Genomic DNA, 22,161 nt, shown 5'->3' on the forward strand with positions numbered 1-22,161 from the left:
CTGTACTATGAAACTTACGTGAAAGCTGCCTGTAACACCTTTTTTACACAAAATATTTTGCATATTATCTGGACAGTTTAACAGGATTTTTTGTGTATCGTCTGGCTTCAGATAAGTCAGAAATTTCTTTAAAATATCTAAAAGGATTTTAACCCTACATGGCTACAAATACTAGATGATATGAAGAAATGCAATTAACCTTGTACATGTGCATATTTAGCAGAGTAAATAGACTTTAAAATAGGAGAAAATTTTATGTTGTATATTAATTTCATGTGCTAGAAAATCACACTTCCTGAAACCAAACCAGATGAGAACGACCATCTAAATGAACACTGTTCCTATCACTTGAGTTCCTCACCCAATCATTTTTATTTATTTTTTAACCTACACTAAAACCACCAGGCCACCCATCCAGTCCCTGTTCCCTCCATCCGTCCACGTCCATGAAGAAAAGACGACAAAAATTTTAATTGGCACCCTGGAGGTGATTGTCCAGGCGAGACTCTGAAAGGGAGAGCAGTGCAGGGAGGAGATTGAGGGGACTAAACAATGCGGTTAAACATATTGTGGCCGCTTGTCTACCATTTCCTGAAAAATACCCGTGCCACCCCGTCATCTGGAGGAAAGAGCTGGAGGTTTTGAGAAAGAAGGGCTAGAAGTACAACTTAATACCTGATCAGCCTAAACTGATATAATAAATATCAAGAGTGATGTAAATATTGGCATAATGCTATTTTGAAACCTGAAAAAGCTTTTACTGATGGTGTCTATATATATATATATGTGTGTGTGTGTGTGTGTGTGTGTGTGTGTGTGTGTGTGCGTGCGTGCGTGCGTGTGTGTGTGTGTTATTTTTAGGGGAAAAAATGTAATATGTATCATTTTAATGGATTTTTTTATTGCTTTAACATTTTATGTATGTATATGGAAATTAAGTGATTATTATTATTTCATTAGGAGAAATTGAAATTAAAGCATTGTTTAATGACGCATTCATTTTTAATAATCTGCCAATATGATTACTGAATTTTCTATGAATGCTTTATATTTATTTCTTTTATGTATATATTTAGTTTGTGTGTGTGTGTGTGTGTGTGTGTGTGTGTGTGTGTGTGTGTGTGTGTGTGTGTGTGTGTGTGTGTGTGTGTGTGTGTGTGTGTGTGTGTGTGTGTGTGTGTGTGTGTGTGTGTGTGTGTCTTTAGCGGCAACTGAGAGAGTCATAAAAATGACACACAAGTAGGCAAATTACATAGACATATATTTATATGCATATGAATAAAAACACATGTACATATTGTACAATATCTTGGCTTTTTAGCCAAACCATGAGAAAGGCTCTTTTGCCACAGAACACAAACTTCTTAAATAAGTGCAAATAGTTAATGAGACAAAGAATTGTAAAGCATTTATATTGTTTGTTTGTTTTTTCATTCATTTTTTTCTGTAAGATCACATAATACAACATGAAAATACTGTGCAAAGACTCATATATTTACATACTGTTAAAGTGTTTTCTTATTCGTGAGAAGCTGGTGCCATTATGTAATATTTTTATTCTTATTTTTTGACATGGTCACACAAATGCTGTACTGCCAAAAAGCTTATGGCTTACTTACACATAATCTTTGTGCCAGGACAAGAGCACTGACCCTTTAACAATGGAAGAAATATGGAAGTAAGTTCAAATAAAAAATAAAATCTTTCCACACACTCACAGTAAACTCAAACCACATTTTACAATCATATCTGTGGCAATGTTATTTATATATATACTGTCTTTGCTTGTTCAACATACTGTGAAAACATTTCAGGCATATGGTTCACATAATTCAAGGGGTAAAAAAGTTTTTATAAAATTGTAGTGATGGTAAAGAAAATCAGTACTCTCTTTAATGTTTACAAAGCTTGATAACTCTGCTGCTTTTTCAAATTCACAGGTCTGTGAGATGCTCCATTAGTTTTTTCCTCTCAGTTATCGTGTTAAAAAATGATCAACACATCATTGTTTTAGGAAACCGTTTGAGAGATGTCACCAAAAAACAGAGAGTGAGAAAAGAAAAGTGCAACGTTTATGGGTTTGTTTTTCTCTTAAGTCTGAACTGTTATGAGCCAGTGTCTGTCTCAGCGCTTCAGGCTAAATGATGCTGCAGTGAATTATACATGATGCTTATAAGAAATAACCATGTTCGACAACACCACCACTGCAACGAGAACTTTTATGCACAAGTTACAATCCATTTGCAATCAAATACTAGATGTATAAGAAGCTAAAACCATGTCTTCTTTAGAAAGCAATGGAAGAGCAATTCAATAGGATGATATGAAGTCCTAGAGAAGTTGAGTTAAAGGACTAGTCCACCCAAACATGAAATTTCTGTCTTCATCCACTCACCCTCATATTGTTGCAAAGACTTTCTTGCTCTTCCCATGCAAGCAAAATGAATTGGGACTAGTGATTTCAAGCTTCAGAAAGCAACTTACTGTTGTTGTTAGTCTGATACTCTCCCAAAATGATCATATGACTTTCAGAAGATATAGTGTATCAGTCATTGCTTCTGTATGTTTAATGTTTCTCTTTTGTTTCACAGAAGATTCGCCATTCCATGAAAGTCGATACGGGTTTGAAACGAAACAAGGGTGAGTAAATTATACAATTTTCATTTTGGCTTTAACTATCCCTTCAACGTCCAACCTAGGATGCTGTCAGGGGATAGAAATAGAGAAAGGATCAAAGTACAGTGTTGTAGCTATGGAAGTTTATTTTAAAAATATAAAATAGGCAATTGCAACTTTCAGCAACTTTCACTGACTGAAATCGCTGTCACTTTGAATGCTCCTTAAGAGCAAAACAAGTAAGTGCAAAGGTCTGTTTACTCTAGAGCAAAGCAGAAAAGCATTTCACATGCTTTAATGCAAAATACAAACCAGCTCGCCCAACCCAAAACAGATTTCAGCTCAACCAGACAATAACCATTTCTCTCAGCACAGATACATCCATTTTACGACCCCAAATCTAATTTGTTGGGGGGTTTTTTGCCACACATAGGGAAAAAATGGACTTACAGGACTCAAAACAAGTTGTCTGCCAAATTTCGTTCCAATGTGAATAGGATTGTTTTGACTTATTCATGCAGAATGCTCAGTGTAAATAATCCTTTACTAGAAACAGCCTACAAAATCATCTTTTAAATATGAAACTATCGCATGTGTCTGCATGTGTTAGCCTAGCTTTGGTGCAAGGCTTCATTAAATCAGTTTAGAGGTTGGGAAGTAGTTGCAGTAGATGTCTGTGGCTATCATTCAACAAACATAAACTGGGAATGTTTGGAGAATTTTTTAAAATTGATGCATGCAATTCTTACCAATATGCATGGCAGGTTTTGAGTGAAGAAGACTAGGAAAACCCATAAACATAAAGTGCATCTGATTTGAGGTAATGAAATAATGCTGAATAATTGTGGGTTGTAATTCTGCAGTCATGTAAAGCATGTGCAAGAGAGCACCGAACTCTCCTAACAGCTCTGACAAATATGGCTCAAACTAATACTGAAGGGAGGACAAAGGTTATAATTTTGGAAAAGTGAAAAATCTAAATTTCTCGCAAAACAAAAACAGTACTATCGTTCTTTAAAGCAATCCTTTTATCAAAGTACTTTTTTGTAAGTGTTTATTTGTTTTGATTCAATCTCCAAGTCTATAATACTGCAATGGCAAGCATTAGTGCATGTAAACTGCAGTCAGTGAATGATGTGCACATAATGTGAAACTGATCCTATGAATGCTCAACCAATAATTAAGCATTGATTAAGAGTTCACAAAATGAAACAAGAAAGACTTTGAAATATGGCTCATCTTGGAAGTCAAGAATTAGCCCTTTGCAGTGATTTGGAAGCAACTCTGACAAGAGGAAGTATGTTAAAAAGGGGCAGTGGACCGTTTTCACAGTTCTGGGGTTATCAGAAGTGGAAGTCAACATAATTGGGTGAATTTCTATAGTAGTGAATGGAAACTACATTAAATATAATTTTTGTTTTGTCATTTGCCCTGACATTGCTAACACTTTCAATTGAGAATTTCATGTGTTAGCAAGAAAAGAAACATATTTTGAAGAGTTGTGCATTGCGACAACTTATCCTTGATGGGAAGCACATGTGACGAGTATTTTTAGACGCTATTATTTGCATTTTGCTAAAGACCTGTATAATTTTCCACATGCTCAAATTTAATGTTGCATCACTCCTATATGAATAATCACTCTGTCCATTAAACTCTCATTAGTACCAAGGTCCAGTGTGAAATAAATGCCACAAAATTTGTCAGTGCCTTGTTATAGTTACTGTATGTGCTCACTCACCTAATGCTCTCATTCTGATACTTTCACACAGACTCACATTTATATCAACAAGAAGCTCCCCAAAGTCAATTCATTTAGAGCAGCATAAAATCATACCAAAATGTTGATCATTTTTTCATAGTTTTTCTATTTTTTTTAACACCCATTTGGAAACAAACTTTAGAAATTATTTAGCCTTTTAAAATTACAGTTACATTTACGGCGTTTTCCATCATTCACAAAGAATAAGTTCCTCAACACACGTAATGCAAAAATGGAAGGAAACGTGTGGACGACGCAATTGACCGAACACAGTCATGCTTAATTACAGGCTTCGTCCCAAACGCTCACCTCGACTGGAACGATGGAGTCCGACTGGCCTCAGTTTGGTTGTAGGCACTAGCACAAGAGAGGCCATCATTCAATCGCTTTCTGTTAGTTTGTAAAACTTTCAGTTGTTTACGGCACAGGTGAGACCCCTGAGACAGATAGAGGTGAGAAGGTACCAGTAGATTGGGAATGTTTTTAGGAAACAGTCTTCTTCCCATTTAACTCTCCGTCCTTCCTCTCTATCCTCATGTAGGGCTCAAACGCTGAGGATCCACACCCGTATCCCGATGGCAGTTCGTGATGGGTGCTGCCCAAGAGAGGCATGGTAAAGCAAAGGGAGGGCGGTGGGACCCCGAGGCGCGGCGAGGGTGGGGTGCCGCCTAAAGAAGACAGTGACAGTCCGAACGTCCCGCCTGCCGCTGCCCCGGAAGGCGTGGTGCTGCTACTCACCCCAGAGGAAGTGGATACGGTCGAGCTGCCCAGGAGCGAGCCGTTGCCCGGGTGCGAGTGAGCCAGCAGTGGGTTGGGTGGAGGCGCAGGCACAGATAAAAGCCGCCCCTGTTCAAGCAGCCGCAAGATGTTGCATGTGGCGAGCGATTCTGTAGAGGACAACGACCGTTTGTCTGTGTCCTTGGTCTGGTCCTTCTTCTGTTTAGTGCGGCGGTTTTGAAACCACACTTTCACCTGCCAAACAAGAGCAACAGTTATAATAGAAACTGATACACCAATGTGGAAAACTGATGAAGTGAGAGACTAAACTTGTGATTCATTAGTGAAAAAGTGAAAAGTGATGTGACATACAGCCAAGTATGGTGACCCATACTCAGAACTGGTGCTCTGCATTTAACCCATCCAAAGTGCAAACACACAGTAGTGAACACACACACCCGGAGCAGTGGGCAGCCATTTATGCTGCTGCGTCTGGGGAGCAGTTGGGGGTTCGGTGCCTTGCTCAAGGGAACCTCAGTCGTGGTATTGCCAGCCCGAGACTCGAACCCACAACCTCAGGGTTAGGAGTCAAACTGTCTAACCATTAGGCCACGACTTCCCCAAATTAGCTTCATAAACACATTTTATACTGCCAACAGTACTATGAGGTTTTTCCTAAATGTAGGAATTAAACGGTCTCTTCTACACTCAATGACACATTTTCAGTCAAAATTTGGCATTTTCCCCTAAACAAACTAAAATGACTGTTTCGACAACACCACTTCATTTTACACTCTATCATTTTACCAGAGCAGGGTTTCATAACCACAGGTAAGAAGCAGTGCTAACCCCTGTTTAAATGACATGTGTGAAATGTTTCTTTACCCGTGGTTAAAAGCAGTATTTAAAATGATGATAAACCGGGCTGAAAAGCCCTATTACTTGCTATAAAGCAGTGTTTAAAAAACATAACTGGAAGTGAATGACATCAGAAGACTTGCGCATTCAAGGTAAAAAAAGGGCTACATCTTCTCTTAAGTTAAAAATTATGGTGGATACGGTGACTTTGGGTCCAAAAAAGTATTTTATAAGTATATTTAGGACACACTTAAACATGCCTCAAAGCAGCTTCACATTAATTCACAGCAAAACAACTGTTAACATTGCAAAATTCACTAATTATGCAACATGTCTAAACATGTCAAGTTTAATTTTTGGGTTAGATATTTGGAAAAACAAACCTTAGCAATCACCATTAATTTCCACAAAAACAAGGTTTGTCTTTTTAGCAGCATTGGCACATATGGGATGCCACAGCAAGACTTCGCCTTGTGGCTTCCTCATAAGCAAAAAACAATGTAGCATGTTTTGAAGTGCGCTGAACTCGAGTTAAAGTGCTGCTGACCTCAGGTTTAAAAGTGCACTGAACTCTGCATGTCCTTGTCCTGCATGTTTAATGATACAGTGCTGTTTTATTGCAGCATGTATTCTGGGGTCGACAACGAGTTGAGATCAAGCTCTACTCATAAACAGAGAAAATCAGGCCTATGAAAAATGCATTTCATCCTGACTGGGGTTTTACCTGTCACCTGCTGCTTTGTCCCACCCTGGGGACCATAAAGAAATAGACGGCGCCATTTTCGACTATACATACATGCAGACACATCAACACATCGTGAGCTCTCAGAAATGCACATTCACACTCATTTTCTCACTCTTAATGTCTAGAACATGGAATGATTGAGGTTCAGATCCCATCGAGCAGAGCACTTCACACTTGTCTGCTCTATGAGACACTTTTGGCGCTTTTCTCTGTATATGGATATGTCCGTGCACAAGAAAAAAGGATTTTAGCTTTGCTGCAAGTGCTTTAGACACATGGATGTACAGAACAATAGCCGGAGGGATTTTACTGGCATGTCATCTGTGCAATACTTGATGCTTGAGGCAATGTGAGACAATATTTGCAGCCTGTTTTACTTCTGTGATGCATTTTACAGTGAGATAGGATATTTAACAAGAAAAACCTAAGGTGGGGCTTCACTTTATCCATTAGGACTTGACTGGATTTTAAAAAGGGGTTGAAGCACAACCAGCAACCACTGATTAAAACTAAAGAGGTCTTAATGACATTATATTAAGTAGTATTAGACTTACAACTGGTATTAAGCAGTAAAACTTTTATTAGCATTTCATAATAAGAAGAAATGTTTCTTGAGCCGTGAATCAGCATATTTGCATATTTTACATTAACCTTTAAATGCCTGGATGTGTCGGGTTGCTACTTGAAGGATATTTCAAGCGTGTCACACAGTTTCAGTCTCTCTCATGGATACAAACTCCATTCATTAGAAGTCTGTAAGAATGTATGACCCTGGGACCTGTTTTGTTGGTGTTGAGCTCCATGACGAGCAGCTCACAAACACACTCCGGAAATTAATTTCCACCGTAAACCCGACAAGACGCTAGTAACAGCTGAATAAAACCCGGGCCAAACAGTATCGCAAGCTGAGGTCTGTAACACTGAGATCATGGACTCGACGTGGCCATTAGTGTGAGGATAATGAGATTGTGGAGTGATCCCTTCAAGCTTACGCAAGCATGATGATGCTATTTGTTCATGAAAAGTATGTGTAGTATGCAAAGTATGTATTTACATGCTCAGTAAATTGAAAGCTTTTTTATACTTTAAGACTCTAATCAGTGTATGCATACTTCAAATTTGGCTTTGCAATTTTTTTCAGGCCCTATAGTAGATGGAGCTTATCCTGTTTTAGATTACACAACTCCGCTGTAGTGTGACTTCAGAGAGCGTAAAATAAAAAAATGTGAAAATATGGGAGTAGACAAAAGAAAATACAAAAGCAAATCTCTTCCATCATACATCTACACTACTGGAATGAAATCTTCTTAGATTATTAGATTATATTAATTAGATTGAGGGTTCACCGATGGGGCAGAGATTACTAAACGCAGGATCTGCATGACCTGGATTTGCTCCCTCGCCTGCAGCATCCCAATCCACTCCGCTCTCGTTCTTCAGCGAACTCAGACTCAGCACAAAGCACTGGTGCAGAACGAACTCCAGTACGTCAGTTCATCAGATACTTTTGCTGTCCTACTGAAATTGCATCAGTGCTGTCCTCAATGGGGCTTATTCGTGGAAAAATATGTGAATCACTCTATTTAATTTGGACACAAATTGATGTATTTTATAATTTTACATTTATTTTTTACAAATGATTTATGCCTAATTTACTACTTTCCATATAGAACAATTTGTCAAGACAGTATTTTTTTGAAAGATGGATGGATGGATGGATGGATGGATGGATGGAGGATAGCCATCCATTCATTGTTCTATCTATCCATCTATCTACTCGTCAGTTCTGAATTTTGCACAATCCTCAACAACACAATGAAAATCCAAATAAGTAAACAACACTATTGTTGACCCCGTCCAGAAGTTGAACTGCTTGATCCTACACATGTGATAATGGTGTGCAGCGTTGAATGCAATGAGGCATTCTGGTTATTCGGTGATCCCTTTGAGACCTCCCTTCTTTAAAGAGCTTGTAGGTCATTAATCTCATCTTTACAGAGATAGATTTTTATTTAGCTGAGGCCTGAGTTGATGTCTTTAGAAACTCTCTTGGCACATATGCCACAACATATGGTTTGACGTGAACATACTTGTGCTGTTATGTCCAATTAGATGTTGTACACACATTTTGTAACACTCGGCACACCTGTATTGTACTGTGAAAAGTGGGGAAAAATGACTGTTATTGCTAACATCTAAATTCTTTCTTCCTCACTTGCTGCGTATTACCTGATCATCCTACCCAATTACACTTGTTTACCTTCTTTCCCTCGTACCCTGACCCTTGTTCCTAGTTTTACCGAAGCACATGTTCGCGTAGGTTCAGCCAAGGGTCAACCCTGTCTTACCCAGGGCTGATAGATAGGGCTCTATAATCTTCCTAACAGCAAAAGCATTTGGACTATTATTAGTTCCCTTCCCCCAGCACTACTGGATGATGCATCCTGCGTGCATATGTGATCGGGCAATTAGGATTACAGTGTGTGGGCAGATACTAATAAAATTTGTGCCTCCCAATGGATTAAAAGGCATCCCTGCTGAGCCACAGCACCTCTAGTGGTCAACCTTCAACAGCACAATCTAATAGACATTTTCACTGTGATGATGCATTTCAACTTTAAATATTTATTTATTTTATTATTGTAAATTATTTAATGTACATTTAAAACACTGTACTTTGTTATATTAATATAATGATATTGTCAAAATTTTTATTATTTTGAATTATATTTAAAATAACAAAAATTATTATAATTATAATTCATTTTTATTTATTTAATGTACATTTTAACACTACTGTGTCATATTCATATAATATTGTTATATTAATTTATATTTTTATTATTTAGAATGATTTAAAGTATATTTAAATCACTATAGTTTGTTAAATTAATATAATAATATTGTAATATTAAAAAACAGCGCTGTGTGCGGGGATGCTGAAGGAGTGACTACACTTAAGCATCTTTCTCATAATGCATCTCTCTTGATTTTTTACCCATTTTGGAAAGTCATGGAAGCACAGTATGGTTTTCCATTTGCTGCTGGAGCAAATAAATGCAAAAAAAAAAAAAAAAAAAAAGCTTTTATACACACACATATAAAAAAATCCTGAATCATACTTTCTGCTCCTAAACATGTTTCTTACAGACTGCTGTCAGCAAAGCAAACTATAAACTGTAAAATGAAAATTAAATTGACCTACTAACTCTGCACCTTTAAACACTCAGTTTGTCTGAACTGGTGTCTTTCTTTCTTTCTTTGCCTCTTCTAGATCTCATCTCTTCTCTTCATGCCAGAGGTTATGTTACTTTACATGCTGTCTGGATGTAGAAGAGAACAGTGAACAACTAAAGTGTTTGTTAGGTCACCAGTTCAGCGGCGACATAGAGCAAGACACGATTATCGCTGAGTGAAAAGATAGACAGATAGATTGAGGAAGAAATGGCCAGTGTTGAAGTCAACAACAGTCCTAACACACTTTAATCTAACATGATATTAAATGAAACAGGGTGTTTCTCTACACAAAACGTTACTGTAAACCCTGATTTAAAGGTACATTCTTAAAAATTAAAGTTCCAAAAGTGGGTTTTCACAGTGATGCATTAGAAGAACCATTTTTTATTAGTCTGAAGAGCATTCTAAAAATAAAGAACCTTTTGTGGAATGGAAAGATTCCATGGATGTTAAAAGTTCCTCATGGAACCATCGACACCAATACAGAACCTTTATTTTTAAGAGTGTAAAGACAAAAAGTGACCCACCCAAAATATTACCGTGAAGCCTAATTTCAAGGTAATTTTCAACACAAAAGGCTCAAAATATTGAAAGCCCAGCTATAACAAAATAAAAAACCTTCCTGTATCATTAGCACAGGACTTTTTGTGTGTGTTAATGTGAGGCCGTCTTTGTGTCGTGATTTGCGGCAACATGCTGCTGGCTGTATTGATAAAAAGATTGCACACACTGACTCACTCAATGCTTTCAGAACTGCCTGTTTAATTCTATTAAAGCTGCTGTTTATCACTGCGAGGTCCTGCAAATTCAGACTTAATGTTTGCCAGCTTTGTTTGTACATCAACCTCACCCCAAAACCCAAATGTTTATTCAATCCAACATACTGTTGCCTTTCATCAAAGGACTGGTTGAAGTCAAACCCTGTGTTCTACTTAAGGTCACACTGATAGAAGAGACTCATTGTGCTCAAATAGAGAAATGCTGAGAAGAACTGTCACTCACTCGGCTAATAAAAAGCTCTCACTTAGATAAAAACAAGGAAACAAAGTGCTTCACAAAACCTGTTTATTTCCTCACGCTTTAAGCAAACAGGTCAGGATGCTGCGGCTCAAGCATTCTTCTTCTTCTTCGCTTGATTTTTCCACAAGCCTCTATTTTGTGGGCTCTCATTCAGTGATGCCAAGCCATCAAAGCACAATTGAAATAAGGTTAACAGTTGAACTAAAGCCTGAATAAAGGCTCCCGATTCAGTCTGTAAGCAAATCAACAGCAGCATCTCAGATAATAAATATCTAGCAGACATGGGATCTACTTCATGATCGATGGGTCTATGGGGCCTGAAAACCCCATACAGTCATGTGCAGTTTGGATCCCTGCTGTGTTTTGTTGGAGCGGGGAGCCACCTGCTGGGGACAGGGTCTGACAAAAACCCTGTATTTTGATGTAAACAAACAGGGAATTCCTATAACTTTGAAATGCATTACATTTAGCCAATCATTTCTGCCATGAGTACACTCCAACACGGACTAAACTGATCCTCTGAGAAGCTGCAGGGAAAAAGTTGAGCTACTTTTATACCTCACAAAGTGAGTCACCTTCATCCATGACACTGAAATGTAGTTTATCTAAAGTAAAAGCTGATTAAACTCCTTAAGAGTCCATGATTGGCCCCGAGAAGAAGGTTACCTACAATAACAAAAAAGTACTATCATGGTACAGTGATGGTGTCATATGGTAATATGGTGCAAAATGAGTATCATATTCATGCAACATGCTATTAGACGCTATTTAAAAAAAAAAAAAAAAATCTATCCATCTATCCAATGACAGTATTGTAAGGAAAATTTTACTATGGCTGATACTCAATGTTATACATTTCCTTGAAAATGTAAGGGGAAAACTAAATCTCCTGCCTTAGAGTTCAATTCGATCCAGTTTGAAGATAATCTGAAGCTATTTTCTCTGCTTTCACAAGACTGACCACTTTCTTTATTCTTATTAAATCATCATGAGGGAACTAAATCAATTCTGCGTTGAATATAGAGGCTGGACTTAATTATTCCATTCGAATTAAAACCGCAACTGACGAAAGAATTCACGGCTTTTCAAAAAAAGGAAGCTTAATGTGTCGTCACGTTCTCAAACGAGTCCTCGAGTTCATTTAGAGCCATTATGGTTGGGTTTGAAGCAAAGGCAATCAAATACAGCTTTCGTCGTTTATTTTCAGTATATATGGGCTAACCATTGACAACATTTTATGCACATTTTCTCTCTCGGGAGAGAATCACAAACTCAAAGACTGAAAAGTTTGTAAAGATTGGTCGTGTTATCTGCCGAGGCGCAACAAGTCGCGTGTGCGCGCCTGACATGTTAATTTCTGTTTTCCTCTGGTTAAATGCATGCGTCTCCTAACTGGTATCAGATGTGCAAAACAAGTCCAAAACTCGGGAGCGTTCGACTACAAATTTCTGAATATAAATGTAAATCATTAGCATGTTATTTTGAAATAAATGGACTTCGATAAAGCTGTAGCCATATATAATACTGGAATAAATTATTGAATAGTGTGAAGTCGTTCAATATTGTACCAGTAGAAACATAGAAACACCTACAGATGCTACTGTGATGCCAAAGGATATAAAAATATTTGCTGATTAATTAAAATATATATATAATTTCTATGGACGCGATTATCCAAAGGCTCAGAACACTGTATGCATAACTAAAGACTCTTTAGGTTGGGTTAGCTTAATCTTATGTTATTTATCTTTCAAAAATATATATTTAATTATATTAATAGATACAGATTTACAAATATTAATATCGCAGTGAAGTAAACTTAAATGCACATATTTTGCACACGTCGAAATTGAAGCTGTATGAGCATAAATGAATAGAGACATAATATTAACACTCAGTCTGTTTTATATATGTACATTTTAAAAGCAATTTCATTTAACTGAAAATGGAAACTAAAGTTTGGTGAACTAAACTTTGGTGACCTGCTGGTTCACAGTTTTATAACGGAAAGGATTTCAGAGAAACGATGTAAGCTGTATATATATTATTTTATTTAGACTATTTTATTTTTTTGAAGTTCAATCCAAATTTAATAAATATGCATATATTTTTCTAATAATGAATGGGTTTTGGCTCTTTATTTATAAATTGGATTTTTCACATTTAAACGAAGCGTTTATGCTGCTTTAACCAAACTTTTGACACGATTTAAAGACTTCTTTTTTACTCCGAGTTCTATAGACCAGAACAGATGTGGTTTTCAGTACATTTCTTTTAAATAGCCTAGTTTTAATTTAAATGCAGAAACATATTCCTGAATATTAGTGGTCACAAGAATTCTATAGAAAGATTGCATACGATAATGTTATTTTATATGCAGGCTACTTTTGTGAGAGCCAGTAAAAAAAGAGTGTTCAAAGCTGACTGGAGTTCTTGAAAGATTTGATTAATTGCATTTAGTTTTTAGTTGACGTATGACGTATTCATGAATTAAAAAAAAATAAAATATATATATATATATATATATATATATATATATATATATATATATATTATTCATCAAGATTAAAGCTTTAAATATGTAACTGGTCACTTTTTCTTACTTTTTTTCCTCGTTTTTAGTTGATTTGGAATGGTCCTGCAGTGTGGGAAAAAATTTAGTTTTAGATGGTCTATAGCAGGGGTCTTCAATATTATTCGATAGAGACATGGGGCAGGGACCCCCTGATACAAAATGTGTCAAGCAAAGCTAAATATTAATAATAATAGAAGCTAACCATATTATGATTAAGAATAAATTATATTATGTTACATGTATATTATGTTAAGAACTGTGCACATTATTGTTGTTGCACATGCATCACTGCATTACTTGTTAAATGCATCATAATAACATGTTGAGATAAAAATCATAATTTATAAGTTGTTTGCAGTTGTTGTAAATTATTTTAATGGATTTTTAGACATACATTTATATTTTACTGGTCAGATTGACATACAGTTACCTGAACTTACAAATTTATTAAAAAGTTTACTAAAACTTAACATTTTAATTTTACTGTGAGATGGACAATTAAGAATCAATTCACTCCGTGAGGGTTTTCTAATAAAGTGCAGATATAATGTGTAAGCAAGGGCTCCACTATGACAAGAATAGTAATGAGACATTTACGATTATTTACAAGGCGTTACTTTTACCAAAAAAAAAAAAAAAAAAAAAATTATATATATATATATATATATATATATATATATATATATATATATATATATATATATATATATATATAGGCATATATGAATTTCGCATTGCGCATATCTATTTTGGCATGCCATATTTTTGTATTGTGCTGTAGGCCTTTCACAATGTCAATTGGATCTTCAGAGTGAATCACGCATTTATTTGTCACTTCCAAAACTTTGCAGCGTGTAATAGGCCGTCGGTTCACTTAGCAGCATGAAAAACAATACTTTAATTTAATGGATCATAGCTATAAAGCCTCTAAAGTGTGAAAGACCGCTCACTCTACAATCGCTAAAAAGCTGTTACTCATTTCAGTTCTTCTTCTCACAACCTTCCATTAAAAGCAATAAAGTTGTCTACACTGCACAGGTTAATGAATCTTACATCGTGCCATTGATTGTTAATGAGAGAGGATTCGCGAAAAGCGAGCATAATTCAACACTGAATAAAAACTCAGCTAACTTAAAGGGGTCATATGATGCGATTAAAATTTTTCCTTTCTCTTTGGAGTGTTACAAGCCCTTGGTGCATAAAGTAGATCTGTAAAGTTGCAAAGACTAAAGTCTCAAATCCAAAGAGATATTCTCTATGAAAGTTAAGAGTCGATCATACCTACCTAAAACAGCTCTTTCTAACACGCCCCACATGTCTACATCATGATGTGGGAAGATTTGCATAACACCGCTCAAATGTTCATGCAAAGTAAGAAGGCATAACTTTTATTCTTGCTGTTGCGCTGTCGCCATGTTGTGGAGACCCTGTCTGTTTCGTTGTGAAAGCAAGCTACTTTGTTTGGCCTTCCAAAAGAGGACACAACTAGAAATCAGTGGTTAAGTTGTATTTTACAACACTGTTCAGGAACAGTTCAACCCAAATATTCAGATGTGTGCAGCGCATTTTATGGAGGACGAGGACTGTTTCCTAGGAGAGTAGCCTACAATTCCGATGTCTGTTTCTATAAAGTGGGGCAATTCCAAATTTAGCGCAATACACAAATGCAATATGTAAAAAGACATTATAAGTCATTATAATCAGTAATTATGTCCCCAATGTATGCAGCAAATGCCTCGATTGTACTGGGTTTTATTGGTTTTGTCTCATAGCGCCGGGACACACAGCATCACAGTGGTAAAGGGCTTAACATTTCCATCATGAGACATTCGGCCAATCACAACGCACTGGATAGCTGGCCAATCAGCATACACCTCTCTTTTCAGAATGATGAGCTTTGTAAAAATAATAGCATTAAAGGTGGACATAGAGGAGAAACAATAATGTACAGTATGTGGAAAATAATGGGTTTTTTACCCTTAAACCACATAAACACATTGCATTACACCAAATAATTTTCTTTTTAGCAACGTCATATGACCTTTAAACTAATAAAATAATTTACGCTCATTGTTTTTAGGAAAACAGATTTATACAGTATGCCGCTATGCAGAACGACAAGAATTTTAAACTGGGGAATTAGTAATTTATTAATTAGTTTCATTAATTCATTCATTTCTAATTGGGTAACAATGTACTTATGTTTTGCTTTGATCAGATTAAAAAAAAACTTACAGACGGGTAAGAGGCAAGGTTTGGTGACTGCAAACATCATAAATAGCTCAATTAACCTTTTAAAATCGGTTTGTATTAATAAACCCTTGCAGGTGCCAGCAATATTTATACTGCAGTGAATCATCTTTTTCAAATCAAACTTAATAGCGATCTAAGATCCGTGGTCTGTTCATATATTATTTTGAAATTTCTTTGAAATTACTACATCATTGCTTGCTATATATAAAAAATACAGCATTAAATCAGAATTGAGTGTTTTGAAAATTAAGCTCTGAAGCCATCATAAATATCCTCATAAAACCGTGCGTCTAACCACGGTTCTGTGTGATTTATTAAGGTAGATGATACAGGATATTCTCTGGCTACTGAAAACACGAGTCTGGTAAAGTTAATCAGACTCGATAGTAGTTATTCGGGTTTTGGATGACACCATTTTACTAAATCAAACTTTAAAACAAACATTTTAAATTCCGACAACTTAAAAAAAGAGACAAGAAAATAAATCTGAAGTGACGCCAGTTCAGAGTGCACGAATGATGACTGCACAACAGTGGCACCCTTTTATTTATTTTTGTATTATTATTTTTTTCCACGTCTGGATAAAGAAATGCTCCTCCCACTAATGCCCACTGTGCGAATACTAATTATGAGTATTGTGTTCATAACAATGGAGGCTGACATGCAGCATTTGCAGAGAGGAGACTGGCGACTCGATTTGACGTCTACACTCGTTACATTTTTGGCAGTTTGCTATACCATCTGACCAACCATTGACTGCTTTGACAAAACAATTAACTAGTAGTAGGCTATTTATTAATTTATTTGTCCGTCCGTTAGTTCATTGCTTTATTTAAATTGACTTATTTCCCGTTTCTCATCGATAAATTCTTATTTTCAGATTCAACGACAGAACAGGTCAACGAAAACAGGTCGTTTTTATATCAGTTTTATTGGGATATGAATAACTAACTATTTATTTATTGCAAACCTTTCATTGTGCTAAAGCGTTTTTAATTTAATATTGCATTAGGCTGCATTTAGCTACTTAATTTTTTTCTGTGTTTTTGCATGGTATTATCATTGAGGATATTATGTAAAAGATTTCTTTAGTTTTATAAGCAAGTGAATTGTTTTGTTGTAAATACACTGTAAAACTCAAGAACAATAGATCAATTTTAAAATAACAGGCAGTCTCTAAAAGAAATGTTGAGGTAGTTTGCGGACTCAAAAAAATACATATCTGACGTAAATACTTATTTTCCAAACTGCACTACAGTTAATCTAATCGAATCTAATCTCATTTATCGCGCTATACCCCACAGTGCTATAATAAAAATCAAACACTTACAAAATCGAAGAAATAACTACGATGTCATCAAAACAAAATCACATGAAGAGGAATTCTGGAGAATTTACAGGGACAATCAAATTGCAAACAGAACTGTAGTAATTAATATAATTTTAAAATAGCCAACAAAATGTATAATAATAATAACAAGTACACCAACCATGCAACTAAATATTTTATAGGTTATTAAATTATATATTTATATATTGCATTAAAAAGCAGCATCTCATTCAAAAGCTAAGCTCACTATTATCATGTCTAACAAGCATGAATGCGTTTCATACCTGAGTTTCTGAAAGATTGAGCTGTCTGGCGAGCTCCGTGCGCTCGCGCCCGACCACATACTGGCATCGCTGGAACTCTAGCTCCAGTCGGTAGAGCTGCTCCGCCGTGAACGAGGTCCGCGTGCGCTTCGGCCGGTCTAGATCCAGGCCTTTTGGCAAAACAATCTCCCGAATAGTGCCCTTGGCGTCTGTTTAGGACACAAATACATTACATGATTTACTACTTGTTTTGAAATAAGCCGGTTTTTACATTATTAGGCATGGGAGAAAATCTAATTGATTAATATATTGTATATCTTTGAAAATAAGAGTGTATACATGTATTTTAGATTATTTTTGCATCACAGAAAAAAAATTGAGATCATTTGTACACATTTTCAGTTACACGTGAGCTTAGCTTAATAAGGCCGGGTAGAGTAGTTAATCGAATTTGATTTTGTTTTACCAGTACAGCATGCAAAACAAAAATAAGTTGCCAAAGAGGAGCTTTAAACTCCAGTATCCTGTCTTTTTCCTCGATTAGTAATGAGATCTGCTCAAGCTGCGTGTAGCAGAAAACTCCAAATGTGAGCAAGCCTTTGGTCTTGTGAGACTAAATCATGAAAATATATTCACTTCACAACATTTGTATTATTATCAACACAGTAACACAACATTTTATTGATATAAAGACTGACATGCAAAATCTGAAATCGTAATATCATATAATAATGTGATACATATGGCATTGGGTTCATATTAAAAAATATCTTGCACCAGGATGTGTTTTGGTTAATGCATTTTTGTTGTTAAAATGCAACATTTTTATTGATCATTATATTTTGACCTATACAATATATATGTCACTTTAAAATTAAATATCCAAGCGGATTTGAGTCTTTGTGCATAAGATATGCTCGGTAAACAGAGCAATAGTATTGATTGATTTGAGAAAGATTTCCTCAATAATTGAATGATATACACAAATTTTCCTAGCATTGTCAGTTCTTGTTCCACATTTTCCTAGAAACCAAACATAATGAATATATTTTTGACAGATAATAAACAGAAATTAATATATTTGAACTATTTTAAACTGGCTTATGAAGCTGAATATAACAACATACTGCATTTTTTATATAATAACTTTTTCATGTTGACTGATGCGTCGCCATCATTAGACCTTAAAATATTTATTAGTAGGTAAAAGTAAAGAAATACTAATGAGACTTATGCCTCAAACCAAAATGTGCACTATTTTGAAAAAAAAAAAATGCTTTGGGGAAATAAGGTCATATTGCAATGATTCATATCTGTCAGATTGTGCCCACATGATACTTAATGTAGCTTTGTTTTTTGTTTTTTTCAGACCTTCAAAAATGGTAACTGTTAAATCATATTAATGTGATATGATGTTATTAAAATAGGTTTAATTAGGGCTATGTGCTACAATGATGTGGCAAGGTATTAATATATAGAATGACATTCTGTACATCTGTAGCTCCGCCTATCTGAATGTCTGCCTGGCAACCAAGTTCAGTATTTTAGGATCACACTTGGTTGAACTGTAATATCACAGTAAGATTAATGGTGATATAAAACGGTAGAATGTTAATGGCAAACCTTTCTTTAATTGCTTTTTCCTCACTGTTTCAAATCAACGCAAGCCTATGGTCCTATGACACAGACCTGCTGAACTTTCAGTGACCCCGGCTCTCAGGAGGACTCGGGCGCATTCAATCGTCAGCTTTAAAAACAAATAGTGACACCGGGGATTGTGGGCTTACTGCGCCAAAACCACTCGGATCCCCTACAGTTCATCCAATCACAACCGAACCACTAGCTCGGTCATGCACTGCCACTTCTGAAGGAGTCTATGCTCGGACAGTTTGTGCTCATTCAATGTCGTAAGCCATATTGTGAAAGGGCATTTACATTTAAATGAAAAGCCTTGGGATTTTAGAGCATGTAATTATTTAATTTTCCTGTTGTATATATTTCAATAAAATTAAATTCACAAAATATTTATACTGAAAATAAATAAATGCATTGAATAATATCATAAGAATTGTTTCAGATATTAATTCGGCTAAAAAAATGTAATTTTAAAATGTAAAAGTCGTTACAGCTACATGGGACAAACAATTCAGACGGTATCAAATATTTAGTGCATTGAGTTTGTCTTGTCTCATTGCTGACAGGCCAAAATGTAGCAATTATATTTCCATCTTGACTGTAAATATAATATCACCTTACCAGAAATTATTTATCAACCACATATTCTCTAAATTATGACTTTTAAAAAATGGCATTTACATGAACCGTATTTCTTTTTGTTCTAACAGTTATTCCCTTTTCTCAGTTTTATAATGTGTTTAGAAATACTTTTCCTTTGTAAATAAAGGGTGTTATGTCAGAGAAATAAATAAAATGGATTGCGTTTTAAAAAACTAAGTCTTTAGATTTTTATTTAGGCTTTTTTTTCAAAAAATTAAAGAACAGCTTTCGGTGGTTTTCGAGTCGTTGTTTGTTTTTTGGATCTCAAATAATAACATTTAAGGATACACACAAACTAAGCTCAACACTCATGTTTGATGGTTGTAGTTTTTATTACATTAAATATATAACCCCTTTCATAAATTTGAAGCAATATAAAAATACACCTCTCAAAAACACCTATAGGCTATTTTTTTTAATAAATTTGAACCATGATGTTTTAAATATTTGTTTTCAGATATTGATGTATTTTTAAAATGTATTTAATGAGCATCATTTTAAGATTTTGGGGTGGCCTATTGGCAGCTTATAGCCTACCTACAATTGTGTGCATACATTTTTGTATTAATGTTCGTTATAAATTGTCATTTGTAAATGAACTAATCTCAGATATTTATGGTTTGCATATTATAATAATCAAGACCACTACAAGAACAAAATAAACTAAAGTACGAAACAGAAAACTGTTTCGTGTAAAACGAAATGGAGTCTGTTTGATATATTAGTAAAGTACTTTTGTTTTGTACTGAATGACAATGAAATGAAACTGATTCTGACTGAGATATTGTAAATATGTTTTTTTAAAGATTTTTTTTTTAAACAAATAGGAAATGATTTAATAACACATTTACGATAAATATTCGCTCACTCACCTCTGACCAGAATCCTTCGGCAGTAGTCCGGATCGACTCCTAAAAGTTTATCGTGTCCATCCTCGCTAGATGAAGTCGGTGTGGACGCCGAAGTCCCCGGTGTGTCGGTAGAACTCTGCACAGGTGACCGGTTCCCCACTTCCGCCCGGATTTTGGCGTCTCTGCCGCGGTCACTGCACAACGAATTGGATCCACAGTGGTTTCGGTCTTCGGCGATCCCATCGCCCATACTCGTGGCCTGATCAAACATCTAATAATTTAACTGGTTTGTGTGTTCACTTAGTTTTCCTGAGCGGTCTCTGAGGTTGAATAAATAGTCAGTGTAAGTTCTGTCCTGTCAGAAATGGGGAGATTATTCCCAACAAAACATCAAATTAGAATCCAGCCACGGAACCGAGTTTCTTCCCAAATATTTCAGCATGGTCCGGCATCGGGCGTCCATGCAGGAGGAGATGTATAAAGAAGGGAAGGAAGGCTGAGGTGGAGGGGGCCCTGTGGGCAAGTGGAAGGACCCTCCTCAGCTATAGGATTGCGCTCAACCCAAAATACATTCTGCATATATGCGCAGGGTATCAAGATCTGTGACCGAGGCACTGGGAGGCGCTTCGCTGCTTAACCACGTATAAGTAATTCCACACAACCAACATGGATCCGAGCAGCCCAAACTTTCCCTTTTTCTCTCTCTCTCTCTCCTTTATGACTTATAGGCTATAGTCGATTTACCCGTTGTCTACACTGGGTGTGTATTTAGATCTGCTCTGGGCTCTACAGAAGCTCTGGAGAAAGAGCCAGCGGATTTCAGTTTGTCTTCATTTTTACCATACGTGGGACCAATTCAGGCGCGTCCTATAATAGACAATAGAATACAAATTTGAAGGTAACAGCCGTCGCGTTAACATATAATTTTTAGAGTAGAGCATATATTTGTTAGGTTGACTGGCAGGGGCGACGTCACTTCCGGACTGTAATCCATCAAATCGGTAAACAGAGACGAGTAAAACATGTGGTGGTTTAAAAGCCCGTTAGCGTTCAGCCAAATGTGAATGAAACGATTCCCGTTGCGTTCGGTGAGTGTAATGAATTACAGTTAGATCACTTTTTATTCACAGCTGCTTTTAAACCGCATTCGGTTTCTTAATTTGCTCTTTGGTAATAAGGGGTGAACGGAGAGTTTTATAGCTACATGGGGTGTAGCTATAACACCAACCTAAGGTTAAAATCAGTGTATAACTCCAATCTGGCATAAAAAAGCATGAATAAATCCTACGGTTGCTGATTACTTCACATGGCCACAAATTAGCTACACATTCACCGAAACTTCAAATGAATATTGGAACTTATTTCTCTTATTCATCTGATTAACCAGCGGTTGGAGCAAAAGATTAACTTATACAGTGAATTTTGTAAATGTCGTTCAGAAAACCTAAAACTTTAACTTGCCAGCTTTTTCATTTTTATTATTATTATTATTATTATTATTATTATTATTATTATTATTATGATAATTATCAATAATTAACAAGCTTGCGAGTACGTTAAGTAGATACTTTTTTATCAGTTTTTCTAAACTAAACTATACAGGGAACCCTATTAAGGTTTAAACTAACAATTGATTTGTAGACCATTTTTATAGTAA

At 35.9% G+C, this 22,161-nt stretch overlaps 1 protein-coding gene across 1 annotated transcript; it reads right to left on the minus strand.

Moving 5' to 3' along the window:
• Positions 1 to 1,248: 1,248 nt before the first annotated feature.
• Positions 1,249 to 21,500, minus strand: vax2 (ventral anterior homeobox 2). The gene is made up of 3 exons (XM_042759448.1): positions 20,526 to 21,500; positions 17,398 to 17,585; positions 1,249 to 5,350 (listed from the first exon to the last, which is right to left on the minus strand). Exons 1-3 carry the CDS (start codon positions 20,773 to 20,775, stop codon positions 4,862 to 4,864), a joined length of 927 nt encoding a protein of 308 aa, XP_042615382.1. The 5' UTR covers positions 20,776 to 21,500; the 3' UTR covers positions 1,249 to 4,861.
• Positions 21,501 to 22,161: the final 661 nt, after the last annotated feature.

The sequence above is a fragment of the Cyprinus carpio genome, chromosome A7 (genome assembly GCF_018340385.1).
Source record: "Cyprinus carpio isolate SPL01 chromosome A7, ASM1834038v1, whole genome shotgun sequence".
NCBI lineage: Eukaryota > Metazoa > Chordata > Actinopteri > Cypriniformes > Cyprinidae > Cyprinus > Cyprinus carpio.

What these genes read in the sequence shown, in the direction of transcription:
- vax2 (XM_042759448.1), bottom strand. Translation starts at nt 20,775, where the DNA reads ATGTTTGATCAGGCCACGAGTATGGGCGATGGGATCGCCGAAGACCGA. An exon ending in CCGAAGGATTCTGGTCAGAG is followed by an intron (nt 17,586 to 20,525) that starts GTGAGTGAGCGA and finishes TGTCCTAAACAG; the next exon opens with ACGCCAAGGGCACTATTCGG. An exon ending in TCAATCTTTCAGAAACTCAG is followed by an intron (nt 5,351 to 17,397) that starts GTATGAAACGCA and finishes CTTGTTTGGCAG; the next exon opens with GTGAAAGTGTGGTTTCAAAA.